Here is a 22,736-nt window from a genome sequence, read left to right on the forward strand (position 1 = left end):
CTGTAATCCCAGATACTCGGGAGGCTGAGGCAGGAGAATCACTGGAACCCGGGAGGCGGAAGTTGCAGTGAGCCGAGATCGTGCCACTGCATTCCATCCTGGGTGACAGAGTGAGACTCAGTCTCAAAAATAAATAAATAAATAAATAAGTAAGTAAGTAAATGAATAAGGAAAGAGCTAAAACCATAAAATTCTTAGAAGAAAGCGTAAGGGTAAATATTCATGACCTCAGATTTCAACGGGGCTCATGCCTATAATCCCAGCACTTTGAGAGGCTGACGCAGGCAGATCACTTGAGGTCAGGTATTCGAGACCAGCCTGATCGATGTGGCAAAACCCTGTCTCAACTAAAAATACAAAAATTAGCCGGGTGTGGTGGTCCATGCCTGTAATCCCAACTACTCAGGGGGCTGAGGCAGGAGAATCGCTTGAACCTGGGAGGCAGAGGTTGCACTGAACTGAGATCATGCCACTGCACTCCTGCCTCGGAAACAGAGTGAGACTCCATCTCAAAAAAAAAAAAAAACAAAGACATCATCAAGAGGCCAGGCATGGTAGTTCACACCTGTAATACCAGTGCTTTGGGAGGCTGTGGAGGTGGGAGGACTGCTTGACTCCAGGAGTTCAAAACCAGCCTAGGCAACATGGCAAGACCCCATCTCTACAAAAAATTTAAAAATTAGCCAATCATGGTGGCATGTACCTGTAGTCCCAGCTACTTGGGATGCTGAGGTGGAATGATCGCTTGAGCACAGGAGGTTAAGTCTGCAGTTAGCCAAGATTGCACCACTGCACTCCAGCCTGTGCAACAGAGCAAAAACTTACCTCAAAAAAAAAAAAAAGAAGAAGAATCAAGACAGTGAAAAGACAACCTATGGAATAGGAAAAAGTATTTGGAAATCATAAATCTGATAAGGGTTTAATATCAAAAATAAAGAAAGAATTCCTATAACTCAACAACAAAAAGACAAACAACCCAAATAGGCAAAGGACTTGAACAGACATTTCTCCAAAGAAGATATACAGATAGCCACATACAATAAGTACATTACAAGATCCTCAACATCACTAGTCATTAGGAAATGTAAATCAAAACCACAAGGAGTTACCACTTCATACCTAGAATAGCTATAATTTAAAAGTTCCACGCCAAGTGCAGTGGCTCACGCCTGAAATTCCAGCACTTTGGGAGGCCGAGGCGGGCAGATCAATTAAGGTCAGGAGTTCGAGGATGGCCTGGCCAACGTGGTGAAACCCGTCTCCACTAAAAATACAAAAATCAGCCAGGCAAAGTGGTACACACCTGTAATTTCAGCTACTCAGGAGGCTGAGACATGAGAATCACTTGAACCAGGGAGGTGGTGGTTGAAGTGAGCCCAGATCGAGCCACTGCACTCCAGCCTGGGAGACAGAGCTAGACTCCATCTCAAAAAAAAAAAAGAATACATAGGCCAGGCATGGTGGCTCACACCTGTAATTCCAGCACTTTGGGAGACCAAGGCAGGCAGCTCACTTGAGGTCAGGAGTTCGAGAGCAGCCTGGCCAACATGGTGAAACCCTGTCTCTACTAAAAATACAAAAATTAGCCAGGCGTGGTGGCACATGCCTGTGATCCCAGCTACTTGGGAGGCTGAGGTGGGAGAATCGCTTGAACCCAGGAGACAGAAGTTCCAATGAGCTGAGATAGTGCCAGTGCCCTCTAGCCTGGGTGACAGAGTGAGACTCCATATTCAATAAATCAATAAAAGTTCCAGCTACTTGAGAGGCTGAAGCAAGAGGATTGCTTGAGCTCAGGAGTTCAAGACCAGACTACGCAAGACAGCAAGGCTTTAAAAAATAAAATAAATGTTGGCAAGGATGTAGAGAAATTGGAGCCTTCACACACTGCTGGTGGGGATGTAAAATGGTGCAGCCACTATGGAAAAGTTCGGTGGTTCCCCAAAAAAGTTAAACAAAAATTATCATATGACCAGGAATACCATTCTTAGGTGAACACCCAAAAGAACTAAAAATAGGAACTCAAACACTATGTACACCAATGTTCACTGCAGCATTGTTCACAATAACCAAAAGGTAGAAGCAACCTAAGCATCCATCAATAGATGAAGAGAAAACAAAACGTGATGTATATGTAAGTACAACAAAATATTATTCAGCCATAAAAAGGAATGAAGTTCTAGGCTGGGTATGGTGGCACATGCCTGTAATCCCAGCACGTTGGGAGGCTGAGGCAAGAGGATCACTTGAGGCCAGGTATCAAGGACCAGCCTGGGTAACACAGCAAGATTCCGTCTCCACAAAAAAAATATATATATATATTTTTTGAGATGGAGTCTCGCCCTGTCACCAGGTTGCAGTGCAGTAGTGTGATCTTGGCTCACTGTAACCTCCACTTCCCGGGTTCAAGCAATTCTCCTGCTTCAGCCTCCCAAGTAGCTGGGACTACAGGCATATGCCACCACACTCAGCTAATTTTTGTATTTTTAGTAGAGATGGAGTTTCACCATGTTGTCCAGGGTGGTCTCGATCTCTTGACCTCATGATCCACCCGCCTCGGCCTCCCAAAGTGCTGGGATTATAGGTGTGAGCCACCTCGCCTGGCCTCTACAATTTTTTTCTGAGACAGAGTCTCACTCTGTTGCCCAGGCTGGAGCACAATGGTGCAATCTCGGCTCACTGCAACCTCCATCTCCCGGGTTCAAGCAATTCTTCTGCCTCAGCCTCCCAAGTAGCTGGGATTACAGGCACACACCACTACATTGGGCTAATTTTTGCATTTTCAGTAGAGACGGGTGTTTCACCATGCTGGTCAGGCTGGTCTCAAAGTCCTGACCTTGTGAGCCCCCTGCCTTGGCCTCCCAAAGTGCTGGGATTACAGGCATGAGCCACCACGCCCAGCCCAAATTTTTTTTTTTTTTTGAGACGGAGTCTCGCTCTGTCGCCCAAGCTGGAATTCAATGGCGCTATCTCGACTCACTGCAAGCTCTGCCTCCTGGGTTCACGCCATTCTCCTGCCTCAGCCTCCCGAGTAGCTAGGATCACAGGCACCCGCCACCATGCCCAGCTAATTTTTTTTTTTTTTTTTTTTTTTTAGTAAAGACGGTGTTTCACCATATTTTTTTTTTTTTTTTTTGAGACGGAGTCTCGCTCTGTCGCCCAGGCTGGAGTGCAGTGGCCGGGTCTCAGCTCACTGCAAGCTCCACCTCCCGGGTTCACGCCATTCTCCTGCCTCAGCCTCCGGAGTAGCTGGGACTACAGGCGCCCGCCACCTCGCCCGGCTAATTTTTTTTTGTATTTTTAGTAGAGACGGGGTTTCACCATGTTAGCCAGGATGGTCTCGATCTCCTGACCTTGTGATCCGCCCGTCTCGGCCTCCCAAAGTGCTGGGATTACAGGCTTGAGCCACCGCGCCCGGCGGATGTTTCACCATATGAACCAGGATGGTCTTGATCTCTTGACCTCGTGATCTGCCTGCCTTGGCCTCCCAAAGTGCTGGGATTACAGGCATGAAACACTGCACCGGCCCCAAAAATGTTTTTTAAATTAGCTAGGGAGGCCAGGCACAGTGGCTCACACTTATAATTACAGCACTCTGGGAGGCCGACGCAGGCAGATCACTTGAGGTCAGGAGTTTGAGACCAGCCTGGCCAACATGGTAAAACTCCATGTCTACTCAAAATACAAAAATTAGCCAGGTGTGGTGGCACACACCTGTAGTCCCAGCTACTTGGGAGGCTGAGGCAGGGGAATAGCTTGAACCTGGGAGGTGGGGGTTGCAGTGAGCCAAGATAGCACCACTGTACTCCAGCCTGGGCAACAGAGTGAGACTCCGTCTCAAAGGAAAAAAAAAAAAATTATCCAGGTAGTCTGGGCACAGTGGCTCACGCCTATAATCCCAGCACTTTGGGAGGCCAAAGTGGGCAGATCACTTGAGGTCAAGAATTCAAGACCAGCCTGGCCAACATGGTGAACCACTATCTCTACTAAAAATACAAAAATTAGCCAGGTGTGGTGGTGCATGCCTGTAGTCTCAGCTAATTGGGAAGCTGAGGCAGGGGAATAGCTTGAACCCGGGAGGTGGGGGTTGCAGTGAGCCAAGATTGCACCACTGTACTCCAGCCTGGGCAACAGAGTGAGACTCCGTCTCAAAGGAGAAAAAAAAAAAATTATCCAGGCAGTCTGGGCACAGTGGCTCACGCCTATAATCCCAGCACTTTGGGAGGCCAAAGTGGGCAGATCACTTGAGGTCAAGAATTCAAGACCAGCCTGGCCAACATGGTGAACCACTATCTCTACTAAAAATACAAAAATTAGCCAGGTGTGGTGGTGCATGCCTGTAGTCTCAGCTAATTGGGAAGCTGAGGCAGGGGAATAGCTTGAACCTGGAAGGCAGAGATTGCAGTGAGCCAAGATCGCGCCACTGCACTCCAGCCTGGGCACCAGAATAAGACTCCATCTCAAAAAAAAAAAAAAAAAAAGTAACCCAGGCACGTTGACATATGCCTGCAGTCCCAGCTACTCAGGAGGCTGAGGCTAGAGAATTTCTTGAGCCTAAGAGCTCAAGGATACAGTGAACCATGATTGTGCCACTGCGCTCCAGCCGGGGCAACAGAACAAGACCATATCTTTCCTTTTTTTTTTGAGACGGAGTCTCACTCTGTTGCCTAGGCTGGAGTCAATGGCACGATCTCAGCTCACTGCAACCTCCACCTCCCGGATTCAAGTGATTCTCCTGCCTCAGCCTCCCGAGTAGCTGGGATTACAGGCACATGCTACCACACCTGGCTAATTTTTTGTATTTTTAGTACAGATGGGGTTTCACCATATTGGTCAGGATGGTCTCAAACTCATGACCTCAGGTGATCCACCTGCCTCGGTCTCCCAAAGTGCTGGGATTACAGGAGTGAGCCACCATGCCTGGCCAACCATATCTCTTAAAAATAACCAACTAGGCCAGACATGGTGGCTCAAGCCTGTAATCCCAGCACTTTGGGAGGACGAGACGGGCGGATCACGAGGTCAGGAGATGGAGCCCATCCTGGCTAACATGGTGAAACCCCGTCTCTACTAAAAAATACAAAAAACTAGCCGGGCGAGTTGGCAGGCACCTGTAGTCCCAGCTACTCAGGAGGCTGAGGCAGGAGAATGGCGTAAACTCAGGAGGCGGAGCTTGCAGTGAGCTGAGATCCGGCCACTGCACTCCAGCCTGGGCAACAGAGCGAGAATCCCTCTCAAACATAAAAATAAAATAAAAATAAATAAATAAATAAATAAATAAATAAATAAGAAGAAATGGGCCAGGTGCAGTGGCTGTAATCCCAGCTACTCGGGAGGCTGAGGCAGCAGAATCACTGAACCCAGGAGGTGGAGGTTGCAGTGAGCCAAGATCGCACCACTGCACTCCAGCCTGGGTGTCAGAATGAGACTCCGTCTCAAAAAAAAAAAGAAGAAATGAAGTTATGAAACATGCCACAACACAGATAAACCTTGAAAACATAATGCTACGTGAAATGGATCAGACACAAAAGGACCAATATTGTAGGATTCCCCTTACGTGAACTATCAAGAATAAGCAAATTCATAGAAACAGAAAGTAGATCAGAAGTTAACAGGGACTAGGAGGAGGGAGAAATGGAGAGTTACTGCTTAATGGGTACAGAGTTTCTGTTTGGGGTGATGGAAAAGTTCTAGAAATAGACAGTGATGTGGTGATGGTTGCACAACATTGTGGATGCAATTAATACCACTGAATTATACACTGAAAATTGATAAAATGGCATATTTTAAGTTACATATATTTTGCCACACACATACACACACAAATACACACACACACACAGACACCAAGAACACCCCTATGGCCCTGCAAACCAGCATGGACCGCATCTGGCTTTTCCCGATATGACAAGGGAGGCCCTGGCACAGAGCACAATGGACAGCATAAGAGTATTCTGGCCTCACATTGGGGCAAGAAGTCCCACACTTAGCCCACAGCAAATGACAAGAGTGAAGAAAGACCCAACTGTTTTTACTTTTACCAATTTTTAATTTTTTTTATTTTTTGAGATGGAGTCTCACTCTGTTGCCCAGGCTGGAGTGCAGTGGCATAGTCTCGGCTCACTGCAACCTCTGCCTCCCAGATTCAAGCAATTCTCCTGCCTCAGCCTCCCGAGTTGCTGGGATTACAGGCACTCGCCACCATGCCTGGCTAATTTTTGTATTTTTAATAGAGACGGGGTCTCATCATGTTGATCAGGCTGGTCTCGAACTCTTGACCTCATGATCCACCCACCTCAGCCTCCCAAAGTGCTGTGATTACGGGCATGAGCCACAGAGCCTGGCCAGTTTTACCAATTTCTTTCTTTTTTTTTTTGAGACGGAGTCTCACTCTGTCGCCCAGGCTGGAGTGCAGTGATGATCTTGGCTCACTGCAACCTCTCTGTCTCCTGGGTTCAAGTGATTCTCCTGCCTCAGCCTCCCAAGTAGCTGGGACTGTAGGCACGTACCACCATGCCTGGCTACTTTTTTTGTATTTTTATTAGAGACAGGGTTTCACTGTGTTAGCCAGGCTGGTCTTAATCTCCTGACCTTGTGATCTACCCACTTTGGCCTCCCAGAGTGCTGGGATTACAGGCGTGAGCCACTACGCCCAGCCCAGTTTTACCCATTTATTTTTAGAGAGAAGGTATATTTCACAGGCTGGGAAGCCTATGGGCACTTTTAAGAACTGCTGCATAGGATATAGGAGCCAATGGGGCTTGAACATTCTTAATTTAAGCCCCATCAGCAGGATGTCCCCACACCCACAGGGCTCTGGCAGGAAGTGATGAAGAGGAGAGAATAGACAAGGTCTTCAGCCTCAGGGCTGAGATGGCTGTTGGAGACTGCAGGAAGGTACCAGCTCTGCCGCCCACCCTCAGGTGAAAGGGCTAGTCACCACTACCCCCAACCCTAGACCTCCCAGGGGCTCCTGGAATCTCACCTGACAGTTTCATCTTGACATCTAATACCTTAGCCACAGCTCAGCAGGCTGGCAATCTTGTTGCTATCAGAACCTGCCCCAGAAAAGAAATCAACAGCCTCTACAACAAAGGGGAACTCTGGGACCTCAGTTACAAAATGATCCTTGGAAGATGGTTCAGGAAAAACACCAACTGATATTTAGGTCTGAAATGAGGGCTAATATTCAGTGTTAGGAATTTTATTTCATAGTCTAATGGGCCCACTTAAGGCCATAGTCAATGCCAGGTGTGTTGGCTCACACCTGTAATACCAGCCTTTGATAGGCCAAGGCAGGAGGACTGCTAGTGCCCAAGAGTTTGAGGCTGCAGTGAGTTATGATCACACCACTGCACTCCAGCCTAGATGACAGAGCAAGCAAGACCTTGCCTCCAAAAGTAAATAAATAGACAGGCATGGTGGCTCACGCCTGTAATTCCAGCACTTTGGGAGGCCGAGACAGGCAGATCACGAGGTCAGGAGTTTGAGACCAGCCTGACCAACATGGTGAAACCCTACCTCTACTAAAAATACAAAAATTAGTCAGGCATGGTGGTGCGCACCTGTAATCCCAGCTACTCAGGCAGGAGAACTGCTTGAACCCGGGAGGCAGAGGTCACAGTGAACCAAGATCGCACCACTGTACTCCAGCCTAGGCGACAGATTGAGACTCCGTCTCAAAAAAAAAAAAAGAAGCCAGGTGCGGTGGCTCACACCTGTAATCCCAGCACTTTGTGAAGCCAAGGTGGGCAGATCATGCGGTCAAGAGATCGAACCATCCTGGCCAAAATGGTGAAACCCCGTCTCTACTAAAAATACAAAAATTAGCTGGGCATGATGGCGCACGCCTGTAGTCCGAGCTACTAGGGAGGCTGAGGCAGGAGAATCACTTGAACCCAGGAGGTGGAGGTTGCAGTAAGCCGAGATCACGCCACTGCACTCCAGGCTAGGCAACAGAGTGAGACTCCGTCTCAAAAAAAAAAAAGTAAATAAATAAAGCAAGCTACAGTCCATCATGACACTGGCTGCTACATATAAGCTACTCCTCCAGCAAGCATCCATAAGCGCCTCTTCCCCAGGAAGCCATGCAGTCACCCACCGAGCCCAATTCTGTGTAGGCTTCCCACTAAGAGGAAGGGCATTACAGTGATGAGTGGCCTGGGCCCCAGCACTATCCACAACAAATATAGGCCAGACCAGGCACAGTGGCTCACGCCTGTAATCCCAGCACTTTGGGAGGCTGAGGCAGGAGGACCACAAGGTCAAGAAATCAAAAGTGGGCCGGGCGCGGAGGCTCACACCTGTAATTCCAGCACTTTGAGAGGCTGAGGCAGGAGGATCACGAGGTCAGGAGATCGAGACCACCCTGGCTAACACAGTGAAACCTGTCTCTACTAAAAAACTACAAAAAAAAAAAAATTAGCCAGGCGCAGTGGCGGGCACCTGTAGTCCTAGCTACTCGGGAGGCTGAGGCAGGAGAATGGCATGAACCCAGGAGGCAGAGCTTGCAGTGAGCCAAGATCCCGAGACTGCACTCCAGCCTGGGTGACAAAGTAAGACTCCGTCTCAAAAAAAAAAAAAGAAATCAAAACAATCCTGGCCAATATGGTGAAGCCCCATAAAATACAAAAATACAAAAATTACCTGGCATGGTGGTGCGTGCCTATAGTCCCAGCTACTCAGGAGGCTGAGGCAGGAGAATCGCTTAAAACTGGGAGTCAGAGGTTGCAGTGAGCTGAGATCACACCACTGCGCTCCAGCCTGGCAACGGAGGGAGACTCCGTCTCAAAAAAAAAAAAAAAAAAGAATAGGCCAGAAAGCACAGAGGCCTCAAGTTAGGGTGCTCATATGGAGAAAAGCGGTTCTGTGTATGGGTCAGGAGACCCTCCTGTGCCCAATGTCACCAGCACTATCAAAGCACACAGAGACAAAAGGGGCAGAACAGCCCCTATCGGTGGCCCTAGGCAGGTTACACACCCTTGGTTCTGAGCTCCTTCTCTAACGTACTAACAGAGTCTCAAGTACCAAACCTTGACTTTCTAGAGCCCGCCACATTCAAAAACCCAAATGCACTGCCCTTAACCAGAGGGTGTAGCCACTAATGCCCCACAGCCGGTAGGCTCTGGGCCCTAACCTCCACCTCTATGGCCCCGTGTAATTACAGAGCTGAAGTACACAAGCATAGCAGTGTGTGAATACCACAAATGTCCTTAGGTACTCAGACACTATCCTTAACTTTAGTTACAGGTGTTCATCCAGACACTGGCCTTGATTTGGCTGGCTTGTAATTTTTTTTTTTTTAGATGGAGTTTTGCTTGTTTCCCTGGCTGGAGTGCAATGGCGCAACCATAGCTCATTGCAACCTCCACCTCCCAGGTTCAAGCAATGCTCCTGCCTCAGCCTCCTGAGTAGCTAGGATTACAGACATGTGCCACCATGCCTGGCTAATGTTTGTATTTTTAGTAGAAATGAGGTTTCGCCATGTTGGTCAGGCTGGTCTCAAACTCCTGACCTCGGGGGATCCACCCACCTCTGCCTCCCAAAGTGCTGGGATTACAGGCATGAGCCACTGCACCTGGCCTAAAAAAAATCTTACATATTCTTTAACAGTCAGAAAAAAAAAATTTGGCCGGGTGCGGTGGCTCAAGCCTGTAACCCCAGCACTTTGGGAGGCCGAGACGGGCGGATCACAAGGTCAGGAGATCGGGACCATCCTGGCTAATACAGTGAAACTCCGTCTCTACTAAAAAATACAAAAAAACTAGCCGGGCAAGGTGGCGGGTGCCTGTAGTCCCAGCTACTCGGGAGGCTGAGGCAGGAAAATGGCGTAAACCCGGGAGGCGGAGCTTGCAGTGAGCTGAGATCCGGCCACTGCACTCCAGCCTGGGTGACAGAGCAAGACTCCATCTCAAAAAAAAAAAAAAAAATTTTCAGGCCACGATCTTGCCACTGCACTCCAGCCTAGGTAACAAGAGTGAGACCCTGCCTCAAATTAAAAAAAAAAAAAAAAAAAAAAGGCCAGGTGCAGTGGCTCACACCTGTAATCCCAGTACTTTGGGAGGCCGAGACAGGCAGATCACTTAAGCCCCAGGAGACCACCCTGGACAAGTGGTGAAATTCCATTTCTACTTAAAAAAAAAAAAAAAAAAAAAAAAAAAAAAAAGGCCGGGCGCAGTGGCTCACGCCTGTAATCCCAGCACTTTGGGAGGCAGAGGTGGGCGGATCACAAGGTCAGGAGATCGAGACCATCCTGGCTAACATGGTGAAACCCTGTCTCTACCAAAATACAAAAAAATTAGCCAGGCATGGTGGCAGGCACCTATAGTCCCAGCTACTTGGGAGGCTGGGCATGAACCCAGGAGGCAGAGCTTGCAGTGAGCCAAGATCATGCCACTGCACTCCAGCCTGGGCGACAGAGCCAGACTCCGTCTCAAAAAAAAAAAAAAAAAAATTAGCTCAGCATGATGGCATGTGTCTGTAGTCCCAGCTACTCAGGAGGCTAAGGTGGGAGAATCTCTTGAGCACAAGGGGAGGTTACAGAGCCGTGGTCACAACACTGCACTCCAACCTGGGCAACAGAGTGAGATCCTGCCTCAAAAAAATAAATAAATAGGCTGGGCACAGTGGCCCACGCCTATAATCCCAGCACTTTGGAAGGCTGAGGTGGGAGGATGACCTAAGGTCAGGAGTTCAAGACCAGCCTGACCAACATGGAGAAACCCCGTCTTTACTAAAAATACAAAATTAGCCAGGCATGGTAGTGTATGCCTGTAATCCCAGCTATTCAGGAGACTGAGGCAGGAGAATCGCTTGAACCTGGGAGGTGGAGGTTATGGTGAACTGAGATGGTGCCATGGCACTCCAGCCTGGGCAACAAGAGTGAAACTCCATCGCAAAATAAATAAACAAATTACATAATTTTTAAAAAAGGCCTGGTGCGGTGGCTCACGCCTGTAATCCCAGCACTTTGGGAAGCCAAGACGGGTGGATCACGAGGTCAGGAGATTGAAACCATCCTGGCTAACACAGTGAAACCCCGTCTCGACTAAAAAATACGAAAAACTAGCCGGGCGTGGTGGCGGGCCCCTGTAGTCCCAGCTGCTCAGGAGGCTGAGGGAGGAGAATGACGTGAACCCGGGAGGTGGAGCTTGCAGTGAGCCAAGATCGCGCCACTGCACTCCAGCCTGGGCGACAAAGCAGGACTCCGTCTCCAAAAAAAAAGTTTTTTATAGGTAAAATAAAAATATTTTGATTTTTTTTTTTTTGAGATGGAGTCTCACTCTGTTGCCCAGGCTGGAGTGCAGTGGTACAGTCTTAGCTCACTGCAAACTCCACCTCCCGGGTTCAGGTGATTCTCCTGCCTCAGCCTCCCGAGTAGCTGGGATTACAGGCACCTGCCACCACGCCCAGCTAATATTTTTTTACTTCTAGTAGAGATAGGGTTTCGCCATGTTGGCCAGGCTGGTTTCAAACTCCTGACCTTGTGATCCGCCCACCTCAGCCTCCCAAAGCACTGGGATTACAGGCGTGAGCCACCGCACCCGGCCTATTTTGATTTTTATAGAAGTAAATATAACTACTGACAAACTCCTGGTGCAAGTTGTTATTAAAACAGAGCATTCCATTTTTTTTAAAAGTCCATGCCAATTTCAGATACATGGCTTTATAAACTGGGTTAGAATCAGTTCTACTCAGTAATCCAACCCCTCTGTTTCTTTCCTCTTGGTTCAGCTCTGCCTTGGGACTCTCCTTTAGAAGAAATAAGCTGAGCCCTCAGACCATCTGGGCCTCTATCCACTTCTTATCTTCCAACCGCCTCCATGCTGAGGGCTGGTAGATTTCATCTTATGATGAAACTCTGACCAGTAAATTACAGCTGCCTGGTGTGCTGTGCATTGAGAAAAATTCTGGGCTCTGTCTGGACAAGAACAAGCGCTACTGTCAATCAGCAATGTTGGTCATAGAAGCTGAGGGTATTGTGGGGTATTGGAGCCTTCACACTTGCCATCCCTGACCTAAACTAAACCCCCCTGAAACCCCAAGCATCTCTAAGTCCAAAAGTTAAGAGAGAAGAAATGGCATAAGAGGGGTGCCAAGGGCTTCCCCAGTCCTTCCCGAACTTTCCTACATAGTACAGAGCATCTTGTTCTGGCCCCTTCATGACAGAAGGGCTGGGCTCTGTTCCACCACCAAGTCACAACACCAACGATCCCAGAATTACAAAGACATTTTATACGGATTTTGAACAGAATTTCTGGAGAGGCAGAGGAACATCTTTGCATTTAGACATAATTACCCATCCCTCTTCCACTGATGAGTCCCTTCTTTCCTACTTGACCCGACCACACAGACCCACTCTGGGGCCCTTTATTCCTTCCCAATGGTCCCATAATAGGAATGGCACACGGTGCCTGCCACATGGGGCTGCTAGGTTCATCCTCCTGTGCTCTGGCCTGATGAGCTCCTGCTTCTCTTCTAACAAGGAATCTCCCTTACATGGTGACCCATACAGGGAAAAGACCAGAAGTTCCAGAGAACAAAAACATCAGAGGCAGAAAAGAAGGACGTGAAGTGAATTCTAGGAATTTCTCTAAAAGCTAATCCTTGACCAAGGAAGGCCCCAGCTATAAAGAAGGCAACAACGCTCCCCAGCTCGCAGTTGGAGCCTGGGTAGCAACACATAGTGAGGAAGGAGGCCCTACCAGAAAAGTGGCCACAGGCCAGGCCACAGGCCAGGTGACTCATGCCTGTAATCTCAGTACTTTGGGAGGCTGAGGCAGGAGGATTGATTGAGCCCAGGAGTTCCAGACCAGCCTAGGAAATACAGCGAGACCCTATCTCTACAAAAAATTTAAAAATTAGCCCGGGCTGGGGATGGTGGCTCACACCTGTAATCCCAGCACTTTGGGAGGCTGATGTGGGCAGATCACTTGAGGTTAGGAGTTCGAAACCAGCCTGGCCAACATGGCAAAACCTCGTCTCTACTAAAAATACCAAAATTAGCCAGGTGTCATGGCACATGCCTGTAATTCCAGCTACTCAGGAGGCTGAGGCATGAGAATCATTTGAACCCTGGAGACGGAGGTTGCAGTGAGCCGAGATCACTCCACTGAACTCCAGCCTGGGTGACACAGTGATACTCTGTCTCAAAAAATAAATTAAACAAATAAAATAAAAATTAGCCAGGCATGGTGGCATGTACCTGCAGTCCCAGCTATTCAGGAGGCTGAGGCAGGAAGACTGCTTGAACCCAGGAGGTCGAGGCTGCAGTGAGCCATGATTGTGCCACTGCACTCCAGCCTGAGTGACACAGCGAGACCTTCCCTATCTCAAAAAAAAAAAAAAAAAAAAAAGAGCAAAGAACAGTGGCCACTATCGAGACTCCCGCTTTCTTACCCCGTGTTCCAGAACCCAAATATCTTACCCTGTGTTCCAGAACCCAAACATTCCATGTCTCCACAAATAGCACAACGTGTTACCTGAGTAGAAGAGCAGCCCAAAGCTCAGCATCTGCCTGTAAGGCCATCAACTCCAGAGGGGCAGTCAGGGAAAACAGGGCACAACCACGGCCTGTACCTGCCTTGGGCAAAGACAGCACCTTCTTCTCAGGGCGGGCAGGACAAGGCCTTCCCCAGATGACATATGAGCACCAAAGTTCTCAACAGCACTGTACAATGCATGTAGACTGGAATTTGGTGAAGAGACCCAGAGTGAGGAGCCAGCCACAGCTGTCTCTCAGCTGGAAGGGCCTAAGCTTAGATGGCCCTCCAGACCAGGAATGTGGCAGGTGAGATCTTAATCAAGGTAACTTAATTAACAGTGGCTCTCTAGGTCTCCATGGAAAATCACTTTGGCTGATTCTGACTCACAAGAGGAGATGCTTGGGTATAAAACATGCGACATTACTGTCTTTCAGATGGGAGTTGGCAAAACCAAAATACCAGAACTCTGGCACAAGCAGAGTCCTCTCACCTCCGAGAAGCCTCCTGGCTACCAGTCTTTCACACCCCATCCCTGCATCTCTCCATACAGAAGGGCCAGCCAAGAGAAAAAAAAGACAACCGCTATGAGAAAACCATGCTAGAGCCAAAGACCTCAAGTCACTGGCCCATCCTGGACAGAGCTCTTGGCCAGAGAAGCCTGGCTGAACCAGACTGGCAGAGTCTCTTCTTCTCTTCTTCACTCTCAAAAGCATGGGTAGATCCACAGCCCCCCACACTGCCACTGCCCTCAGGATAAAGCCCACGCTCCCCGGTCACAGCACACAAGGTATTTTCTTCTTTATCTTTTTGAGACAGAGTCTCACTCTGTCACCCAGGCTGGAGAGCAGTGGTGTGATCTCGGCTCACTGCAACCTCCACCTCCCAGGTTCGAGTGATTCTCCTGCCTCAGCCTCCCAAGTAGCTGGGATTACAGCACACACCACCACTATTATTAGCACCTGGCTAATTTTTGTATTTTTAGTAGAGATGGGGTTTTGCCATGTTGGCCAGGCTGTTCTCGAACTCCTGAACTCAAGTGATCCGCCCACCTCAATCTCCTAAAGTGCTGGGATTACAGGCATGAGCCAGGACACACACAAGGTATTTTCAGTCTGGCCCTGCTGACCTCATGCTCTGCACTCCATGTCATTTTATGCACTTTTTCTTCTGCCTGAATCATCTGCTTCTCACTTTGTTCACCTAGAACACTCTAACTCCTCTTTCCAGAGCCCACATCATCACCTCTTCTATGATTCTATGATGTTTTCCTCAAACTCTGAGGTACAGTCCATCCTCCAGGCCACCCTTGGATATGGCACACACTGTGGACTGACCCTTCGACACCACCTGTGGGGCCTCATGCCTGTGCTCCTGGGGCCCAGGCTGGGACAAAACAATGGGTACGGCCAGGCGTGGTGGCTCACGCCTGTAATCCCAGCACTTTGGGACGCCGAGGCGGGCAGATCACGAGGTCAGGAGATCGAGACCACGGTAAAACCCCGTCTCTACTAAAAATACAAAAAAATTAGCCGGGCGTGTTGGCAGGCGCCTGTAGTCCCAGCTACTCAGGAGGCTGAGGCAGGAGAACAGCGTGAACCCGGGAGGCGGAGCTTGCAGTGAGCTGAGATCGCGACACTGCACTCCAGCCCGCGCGACAGAGCAAGACTCCGTCTCAAAAAAAAAAAAAAAAAAAAGGGTACAGCCAGGTGTGGTAGCTCACGCCTGTAATCCCAGCACTTTGGGAGGCCAAGGAGGGCGGATCATGAGGTCAAGAGATCGAGACCATCCTGGCCAACATGGTGAAACACCATCTCTACTAAAAATACAAAAATTAGCTGGGTGTGGTGGTGCACGCCTGTAGTCCCAGCTATTCGGGAGGCTGAGGCAGGAGAATTGCTTGAACCCAAGAGGCAGAGGTTTGCAGTGAGCCAAGATTGTGCCACTGCACTCCAACCTGGCAACAGAGCGAGACTCCGTCTCAAAACAGCAACAACAACAACAACAAAAACAATGGGTGCTGTGCCCTGGTGTCTGGAATGAATGAGTAAGTGCACTGCTGCCTGGCCAAAGGAAGTCAGCTGCAGGAGCAAGGGAAGGCTGGCTGGCTGTGGTCAGAGACCCCTGCTCTGGGCCTGGGCCTGGACACTAGCTACAGAGAAGAATGCCCCCACCCCTCTCCATGCCATCCAGTGCTCTAGCCCAGGCCTACTACTCTTGGGTAAAGCAACCATCACATGTCAGGAGGCCTCCGCCACTGGGATGATGTTACAGTCTATTTTGAGGGTCACACTGGAGCATCTGTCGGCCTAGCCAGCCACACCCTCCATGTGTCATCACTAAGAGCCAGGGACACCCACAGGTCCATGAACTCTGTCTGTGGACGTTGCTCCTCCCCAGGGACTCTCAGCTTCAGGCCCTCCTTCGCTTCCTAGAAAGACAGACCTGGATGCCCCTTATCTCCTGGCACCACTGGCAGTGCTCTGATGTCTCCTCACCCCACCAGACCCGCTCCCCGAATTCACAGCTCTGGTGACTTAGCAAAATGCAGCTGAAGCATATCAGTCTGTGCCAAGCTCTTAGCTCAAACACAGTCCCTCCTTCTCCACAGTGCTCTCTTATACTTGAGGAGTACCCAGAAAGCCTAGCACCCAGACGTCAAGCTAGTTACCCATTAGACTCATAGGTCTAACAGGTCTCGCCTCCTGGGGAACTCCTACTCATCCCTCACAACTGTTCCCAGGCTCTGCCTCCTCTTGCAGACTTTCAGTCCACTCTCTACTGAATGGGCCACAGGCTTCCTGAGGACAAAGCTGATCTGTGCTGGCTTTACCTCTGTTCTCCCTACACCTAGTATAGGACCTAGCACATAGTAGGTATATATAAATATTCTGTGAAACCTTGACATGAAACTTTCCTTATTAGGCTAGCTTAGTGTGTTCTTCTCCAAAAGATATTGTCAAAACGACGTTCTGGAGAACAATGACACTAACAACTGGGTTTATAAATATCTTTTACAAAGGAAGGGTACTCAAATCTACAGAAAAGCAAGTTTACAGATTAAATGGAACAGTAAGGCCGGGCGTGGTGGCTCAAGCCTGTAATCCCAGCACTTTGGGAGGCCGAGAAGGGCGGATCACAAGGTCAGGAGATCGAGACCAGCCTGGCTAACCTGGTGAAACCCCGTCTCTACTAAAAAATACAAAAAACTAGCCGGGCGAGGTGGCGGGCGCCTGTAGTCCCAGCTACTCCGGAGGCTGAGGCAGGAGAATGGCGTGAACCCGGGAGGCGGAGCTTGCAGTGAGCTGAAATCCGGCCACTGCACTCCAGCCTGGGTGACAGAGCGAGACTCCGTCTCAAAAAAAAAAATAAAATAAAATAAATAAATAAATAAATAAATAATTAAATGGAACAGTAAGTTGATCAAGCCTGGTCCACAGCATGTCACAATTCTCTGGCCCCACAAAGCACCATGTACCTTTCAGCTCTGTCCCCTAACATTGCAATCTGGTAGGAATCCAACAGAACATTCCTTCACTCTACCCAGGGAAGGAAGGCAATAGCTACAATGGAGAAAGGCAGCAGCAGCATGAACATGTGTGCCTAGGATCAGGCGAGGACATCTGATTCAGGCTACTCCACTGCACACCCTAAGCCCTGCAGCCAGGGTAGGACACCAAACATCCCAGGGACTCAGGGCTCACTCACAAAACAGGAATGTACATGATCATCTGCTCTAGCCACTTGCCAGAGATGCTGTGAGGATCAAACTAGGTAACACAGGAAAGCTAGACAACCAGTTAATGCTTGGGTCATGGACTAAACCAGGATCAAAAACACACCTCCAAAATCCATGGGACGCTGGCCATGGTGGCTCATGCCTGCAATCCCAGTGCTTTGGATCACTTTGAGGCAGGAGGATCACCTGAGGCTAGGAGTTGGAGACCAGCCTGGACAACTCAGCAAGATCCCATCTCTACAAAACAGTTTTAAAAAAAATTTATATATCAGCCAGGCACGGTGGCTCATGCCTGTAATCCCAGCACTTTGGGAGGCTAAGGTGGAAGAAACACTTGAGCCCAGGAATTCAAGACTAGCCTAGGAAACATTGTGAGACCCCATCTCTACAAAAATAAGAAAAGGAGTCAAGCATGATGGTACACGCCTATAGTCCCAGCTACTCAGGAAGCTGAGGCGGGAGGATTGACTGAGCCCAGGAAGTTGAGGCGGCAGTGAGCTGTGATGCTGTTGCACTCCAGCCTAAGCAACAGAGCGAGACCCTGTCTCAAAAAAAAAAAAAAAAAAAATCTACAGAAAAAGGGAAATGAGCCAGTTGATGTCTGCCTGCCCTGTGTAACTGCCTTTGGCCTCCTCAAAACCACACCTGGCCCATACTAACATGCGACTGCATCCCAGCCATGAGAAGGCTTTCGGGGATTCCGTAAAGAGACCACGAGGAGCTATTTATACTTTTGCCATCTGACAGTGGTCAACTGAAGCAGGCTACCACAGGCATACATGACCTGAGACCTTTCTTTTTTTTTTTGAGACGGAGTCTCACTCTGTCGCCCGGGCTGGAGTACAGTGGCCGGATCTCAGCTCACTGCAAGCTCCGCCTCCCGGGTTTATGCCATTCTCCTGCCTCAGCCTCCCGAGTAGCTGGGACTACAGGCGCCCGCCACCTCGCCCGGCTAGTTTTTTGTATTTTTTTAGTAGAGACGGGGTTTCACTGTGTTAGCCAGGATGGTCTCGACCTCCTGGCCTCATGATCCGCCCGTCTCGGCCTCCCAAAGTGCTGGGATTACAGGCTTGAGCCACCGCGCCTGGCCGACCTGAGACCTTTCTAAAACTGATGTTTCCTTGCTGGGCATCGTGGCTCATGCCTGTAATCCTAGCACTTTGGGAGACTGATGCAGGCGAATCACTTGAGGTCAGGAGTTCGAAACCAGACTGGCCAACATGGCAAAACCCCATCTCTACTAAAAATACAAAACTTAGCCAGGCGTGGTAGTGTATGCCTGTAATCCCAGCTACTCGGGAGGCTGAGGCATGAACCCAGAAAGTAGAGGTTGCAGTGAGCTGAGATTGAGTCACCGCACTCCAGCCTGGGTGATAAGGGAAACTGCCTGGCAAATAAATTAATTAATTAATTAACATCTGATGTTTCCAGATCAGCTCAACAGCTATGCTTACCACATGTAAAATGCTGGGAATAGATGCCCACCTTTCTTTAGACTTCCAGTCAACACCTATAGTTCACCAATCTAACATGACACAGGACCTTTTCCAGCAAGATTGACTAAAACTGAAATGTTAAAAGCCAGTTGAAAGAATCCAGATCTCCAACATAACCAGACCTCATCTCTCAAAAAATACAAAAAGAAAAAAAGAATCCAGGTCTCTAAGTATAAACACTTTCCTTCTGAAGTTGGTCTCTGCTCTCTAGCTAGATAACTAATTCAGCTGTTATCTATGATAAAGACTAGGAGAAAACAATCCATTTTCTTCCCTACAAGTTTAAGAAGTGCACCTCAGTTTCTTTGGCAGTATGAGACTCTAGCACCAACATTTCAGTCAACATTATTTTTGAGGTGCTTGTTTAAAGGGGCTATTCTCATTCACACTAGTTCAAGCACGCTAAATACATGTGCTTCTATCAGATGGTGGAAGGGGAAAATAGGAGCTTTGAAAACCTCCTATAAATTTAACTTTCCTATCTGTAAATGCACTAGATGGGGATAAAAATGAAAGACAGCCGGGTATGGTAGCTCATGCCTATAGTCCCAGCAGTTTGAGACACCAAGGTGGGAGGATCACTCGAGCCCAGGAGTTTGAGACCAGCCTGGGCAACACAGGAAGACCTCATCTCTACAAACAATTTTTAAAATTAGGCTGGGTGCACTGGCCCACACCTGTAATTCCAGCACTTTGGGAGGCCGAGGCAGGTGGATAACCTGAGGTCAGGAGTTTGAGACCAGCCTGACCAACAGGGAGAAACCCCGTCTCTACTAAAAATACAAAATTAGCCAGGCATGGTGGCACATGCCTGTAAGCCCAGCTACTCAGGAGGCTGAGGCAGGAGAATCACTTGAACCCAGGAGGCAAAGGTTGTGGTGAGCTGAGATCGCGCCATTGCACTCCAGCCTGGGCAACAGGAGTGAAACTCCGTCCCCAAAAAAAAAAAAAAAAAAATTAGCTAGGCGTGGTGGCATGCACCTGTACTCCCAGCTACTCAGGAGGCTGAGGTGGGAGGATAACTTGAGCCCAGAAGGTCGAAGCTGCAGTGAGCTGTGATCTTGCCACTGCACTCCAGCCTGGGAGACAGAGCAACACCCCATCTCGTTTAAAAAAAAAAAAAGAGAGAGAGAGAAAGATGCAGTAGCTTCCCATGATCAGAATTTCAGAGGCACAGAATTCTGGAGTTTAGGCAGCTTAGATGCTGGCCTGGATCCCCACAGTGTAGATCAGGAGACTGAAGCTCCAACATCCACCCAAGACCACAGAGACCTCACAGGCAGAGAAGTTACATCACTGAGGAAGTAGACGAGGCTCTGACTCTGGCAGTGTTGCCCCCAGCCTACTCCCTTGGTCAAGCATTTTGCATGCACCACAAAGCGGACAGTCCCTAGGGGAAAGAAGTTCTCAATGTCTGAGAACACACTCTCAGCGTTGGCATGGTCACCAGAGGGGGTGGCAAACTTCAGACACCAAACCTAAAGTCTGATGAGGAAAGCCTTTCCAAGATAGCTGCAGTCATGTTATTTCATAACTTAAACACCTGCTTCGTCACAATCACTAGGAAAAAAAGGGACACTGGGAGAAAGAAGAAAAAGAAAAAGAAAAATTAAGTATCTCCCTTATGACTTCCTGTGTCTGCTTGGATCATCTTAAAATAGGGAGTCTCCCTAATGCTGACTTTTTTTTGTTTGGTTTTGGGACGGAGTCTCGCTCTGTTGCCCAGGCTGAAGTGCAGTGGCATAATCTCAGCTCACTACAACTTCCGCCTCCCGTGTTCAAGTGATTCTCATGCCTCAGCCTCCGAAGTAGATGGGATTACAGGTGCACGCCACCACACCCAGCTAATTTTTGAATTTTTTTTGTAGAGATGGGATTTTACCATGTTGGCCAGGCTGGTCTTGAACTCCTGATCTGAAGTGATCTGCCCGCCTCGGCCTTCCAAAGTGCTGGGATTACAGGTATGCCAGCTAATTTTTTTGTATTTTTAGTAGAGACAGGGTTTCACCATGTTTTCCAGGCTGGTCTCCAACTCCTGACCTCAGGTGATCTGCCCATCTTAGCCTCCCAAAGTGCTGCGATTACAGGCGTGAGCCACCGCACCGGGCTCCTAATGCTGACTTTAATGAGGACCTTCCTAAAGCTGATCCAACTAGTAGTGTTCAAGTCCTTGGACTGAAAAACAAGTTTATGAGCAGCAAGGTCACCTGATTCAGACCATGTGTATGCTGTTTACACTGAGATGACAGGTCAGGGGCCACAGCAGCTTTCATGAATGCTGCAAAGACTCTACTATCTCTTTGAAGGCTACCAGGGCCTCTACATGACTAAATGCCATAAAAAAGAACCTCATGAATACAGTAAGAATGTGAAAGGAAGGAAGTCACGAAAACACCACATGCTTATGAGGGAAACCCCATTTTGGACACTAAATTTTTAAAGTAAACTTGTTACTTGTTTGTCTAACCTTCTAGGTATCAAATTACATCATCACTAAAAAGAATCCCCTGCTTTACCCCCAACACACCCACTGGCCATCAAGATCTGCTGCTTCGACCAGACTGTGCCCACAGTCAGGAAACAGTGGCAGCCCAGACCCATGCAGCTCACCTGCTCACATCAGCAAGTGCCAGCCAAGGGACCTGAACTCTGACCACAGGGATCAGCTCGTGTTCAGGGAAAAAGGGTGGTCATAAACGGCTTACCCATCTCTTCCTTTGCTGACAATCTTCACTTCAAAGTAATAAATGCCACAGGCAGCAGGTATGGGGTGGGTGGCACGCACCGAGGCCGCATCTTTGTGATTTTTGCCATGACCTAACAGGGGAGGGCAAGGAAAAAATTTCAGCAGAAGGAAATGCAAATGGAAGCCTCATTTTTCTCTGCAACTCCTCCATGGCAACTCCACTCCTCTGTGGCCAAAGGAAGCGCTTACGCAGTCCAAGGAATCATTAGACAACTGAGTAAACACTTAAACCTTCCACCTGTGCCTCACCTCCTCCTGAAAACAGCAGTCCTGCCTGAGACACTGCCCATACAAACAAAACAAGGGTACGGGCAATGTGAGAGATACCCACAAGGGTACAGGCAACGTGAGAGATACCCAAGTGCTGCTGGCAGCCTCTCTAGAATCCAGGCAGCCCACCTAGGAGGCCAGTGGAAGAAGGAGGCCGACCTGTAACACACCCCCCAAACTCTAGCACGGAACCCCAGGCCCAGTCTAGGCGCCTAGCAGGTGGGCAAGCCCATGAGTCTCAGGCTAATGTAATGGTAGGGATGTGACCACCCCTTTCTTCTAAGCAGTGGCGAAGGGTCCCGCTGGAGTTGGAGCCTGCCTAGGACAAGCAGGGAGGTCCTGGAGTGGAAGGTCCGGCCCAGCACTGGGTTTGGACACCTGTTGCGGTTCTCTTGACTGCAGGTGTCTCGGGACCGAGAACAGTCAACCCTCGGCCTGGTCAGCCTCACCACCCTGGACATCCTGAAAGGGCCAAGGCCTAACTTGGAGCACCTAGGCAGGCAAAGGGAAGTGATGGGGCGGGGGCCTGGCCGCAGAGCCACCCCACGGACGCTCTAGCCTTGATTCCCCGCAGCCTGACGGGCCGATACCTTTGTAGTGGACGCGGAGGTTGCCCTGGGAGAGACCAATGTAGTTGTATTTGTCCTTGGGGCTCCAGGAGCGCGGCAGCGGAGTCTCTTGTTGGTTGACCGCGGGATACAGGCGCTGCAAGCGCCGGCTCAGCTCCTGCTCCCCGGGAGACGGCAGCCCGCCCCCAGCGCCCCCGCCGGAGGAGTCCCCAGCCTGCGGGTTCCCAGCTCCCGGGTCTGCCGTCGCTGCCGCCATCTTGGAGGGAGCTGCTATTGTGTCACTGGGGGCGGGGAGGAGCGGGACCAGATCCGCCACGCTCAGCCAATGGCCCGTGAGCCTCCTTGGGCCGCAGGGAAACCGAGTCCGAGTCCGGCACCTCTCTTTGGACACTGACACCCCTTTGCCACATTTCGAACTCCATACCCCACAATGCAGAG

At 49.4% G+C, this 22,736-nt stretch overlaps 1 protein-coding gene across 9 annotated transcripts in view; it reads right to left on the reverse strand.

Moving 5' to 3' along the window:
• RANBP10 (RAN binding protein 10) overlaps positions 1 to 22,578 on the reverse strand; it is an 87,321-nt gene extending 64,743 nt beyond the window's left edge. For all 9 annotated transcript variants that reach the window (XR_012429022.1, XM_005592289.5, XM_074027396.1 and 6 more), the window contains exons 1-2: positions 22,320 to 22,578; positions 21,419 to 21,530 (exon numbers count right to left, since the gene is read on the reverse strand). Coding sequence is in view for 2 of the 9 variants with exons in the window: in XM_005592289.5 (XP_005592346.1) it covers positions 21,419 to 21,530; positions 22,320 to 22,554 (347 nt within the window). In the remaining 7 variants the exon portion in view is untranslated. The remainder of the gene's footprint in view (positions 1 to 21,418; positions 21,531 to 22,319) is intronic.
• Between the last annotated feature and the right edge of the window lie 158 nt (positions 22,579 to 22,736).

The sequence above is a fragment of the Macaca fascicularis genome, chromosome 20 (assembly GCF_037993035.2).
Source record: "Macaca fascicularis isolate 582-1 chromosome 20, T2T-MFA8v1.1".
NCBI classification, from domain to species: domain Eukaryota; kingdom Metazoa; phylum Chordata; class Mammalia; order Primates; family Cercopithecidae; genus Macaca; species Macaca fascicularis.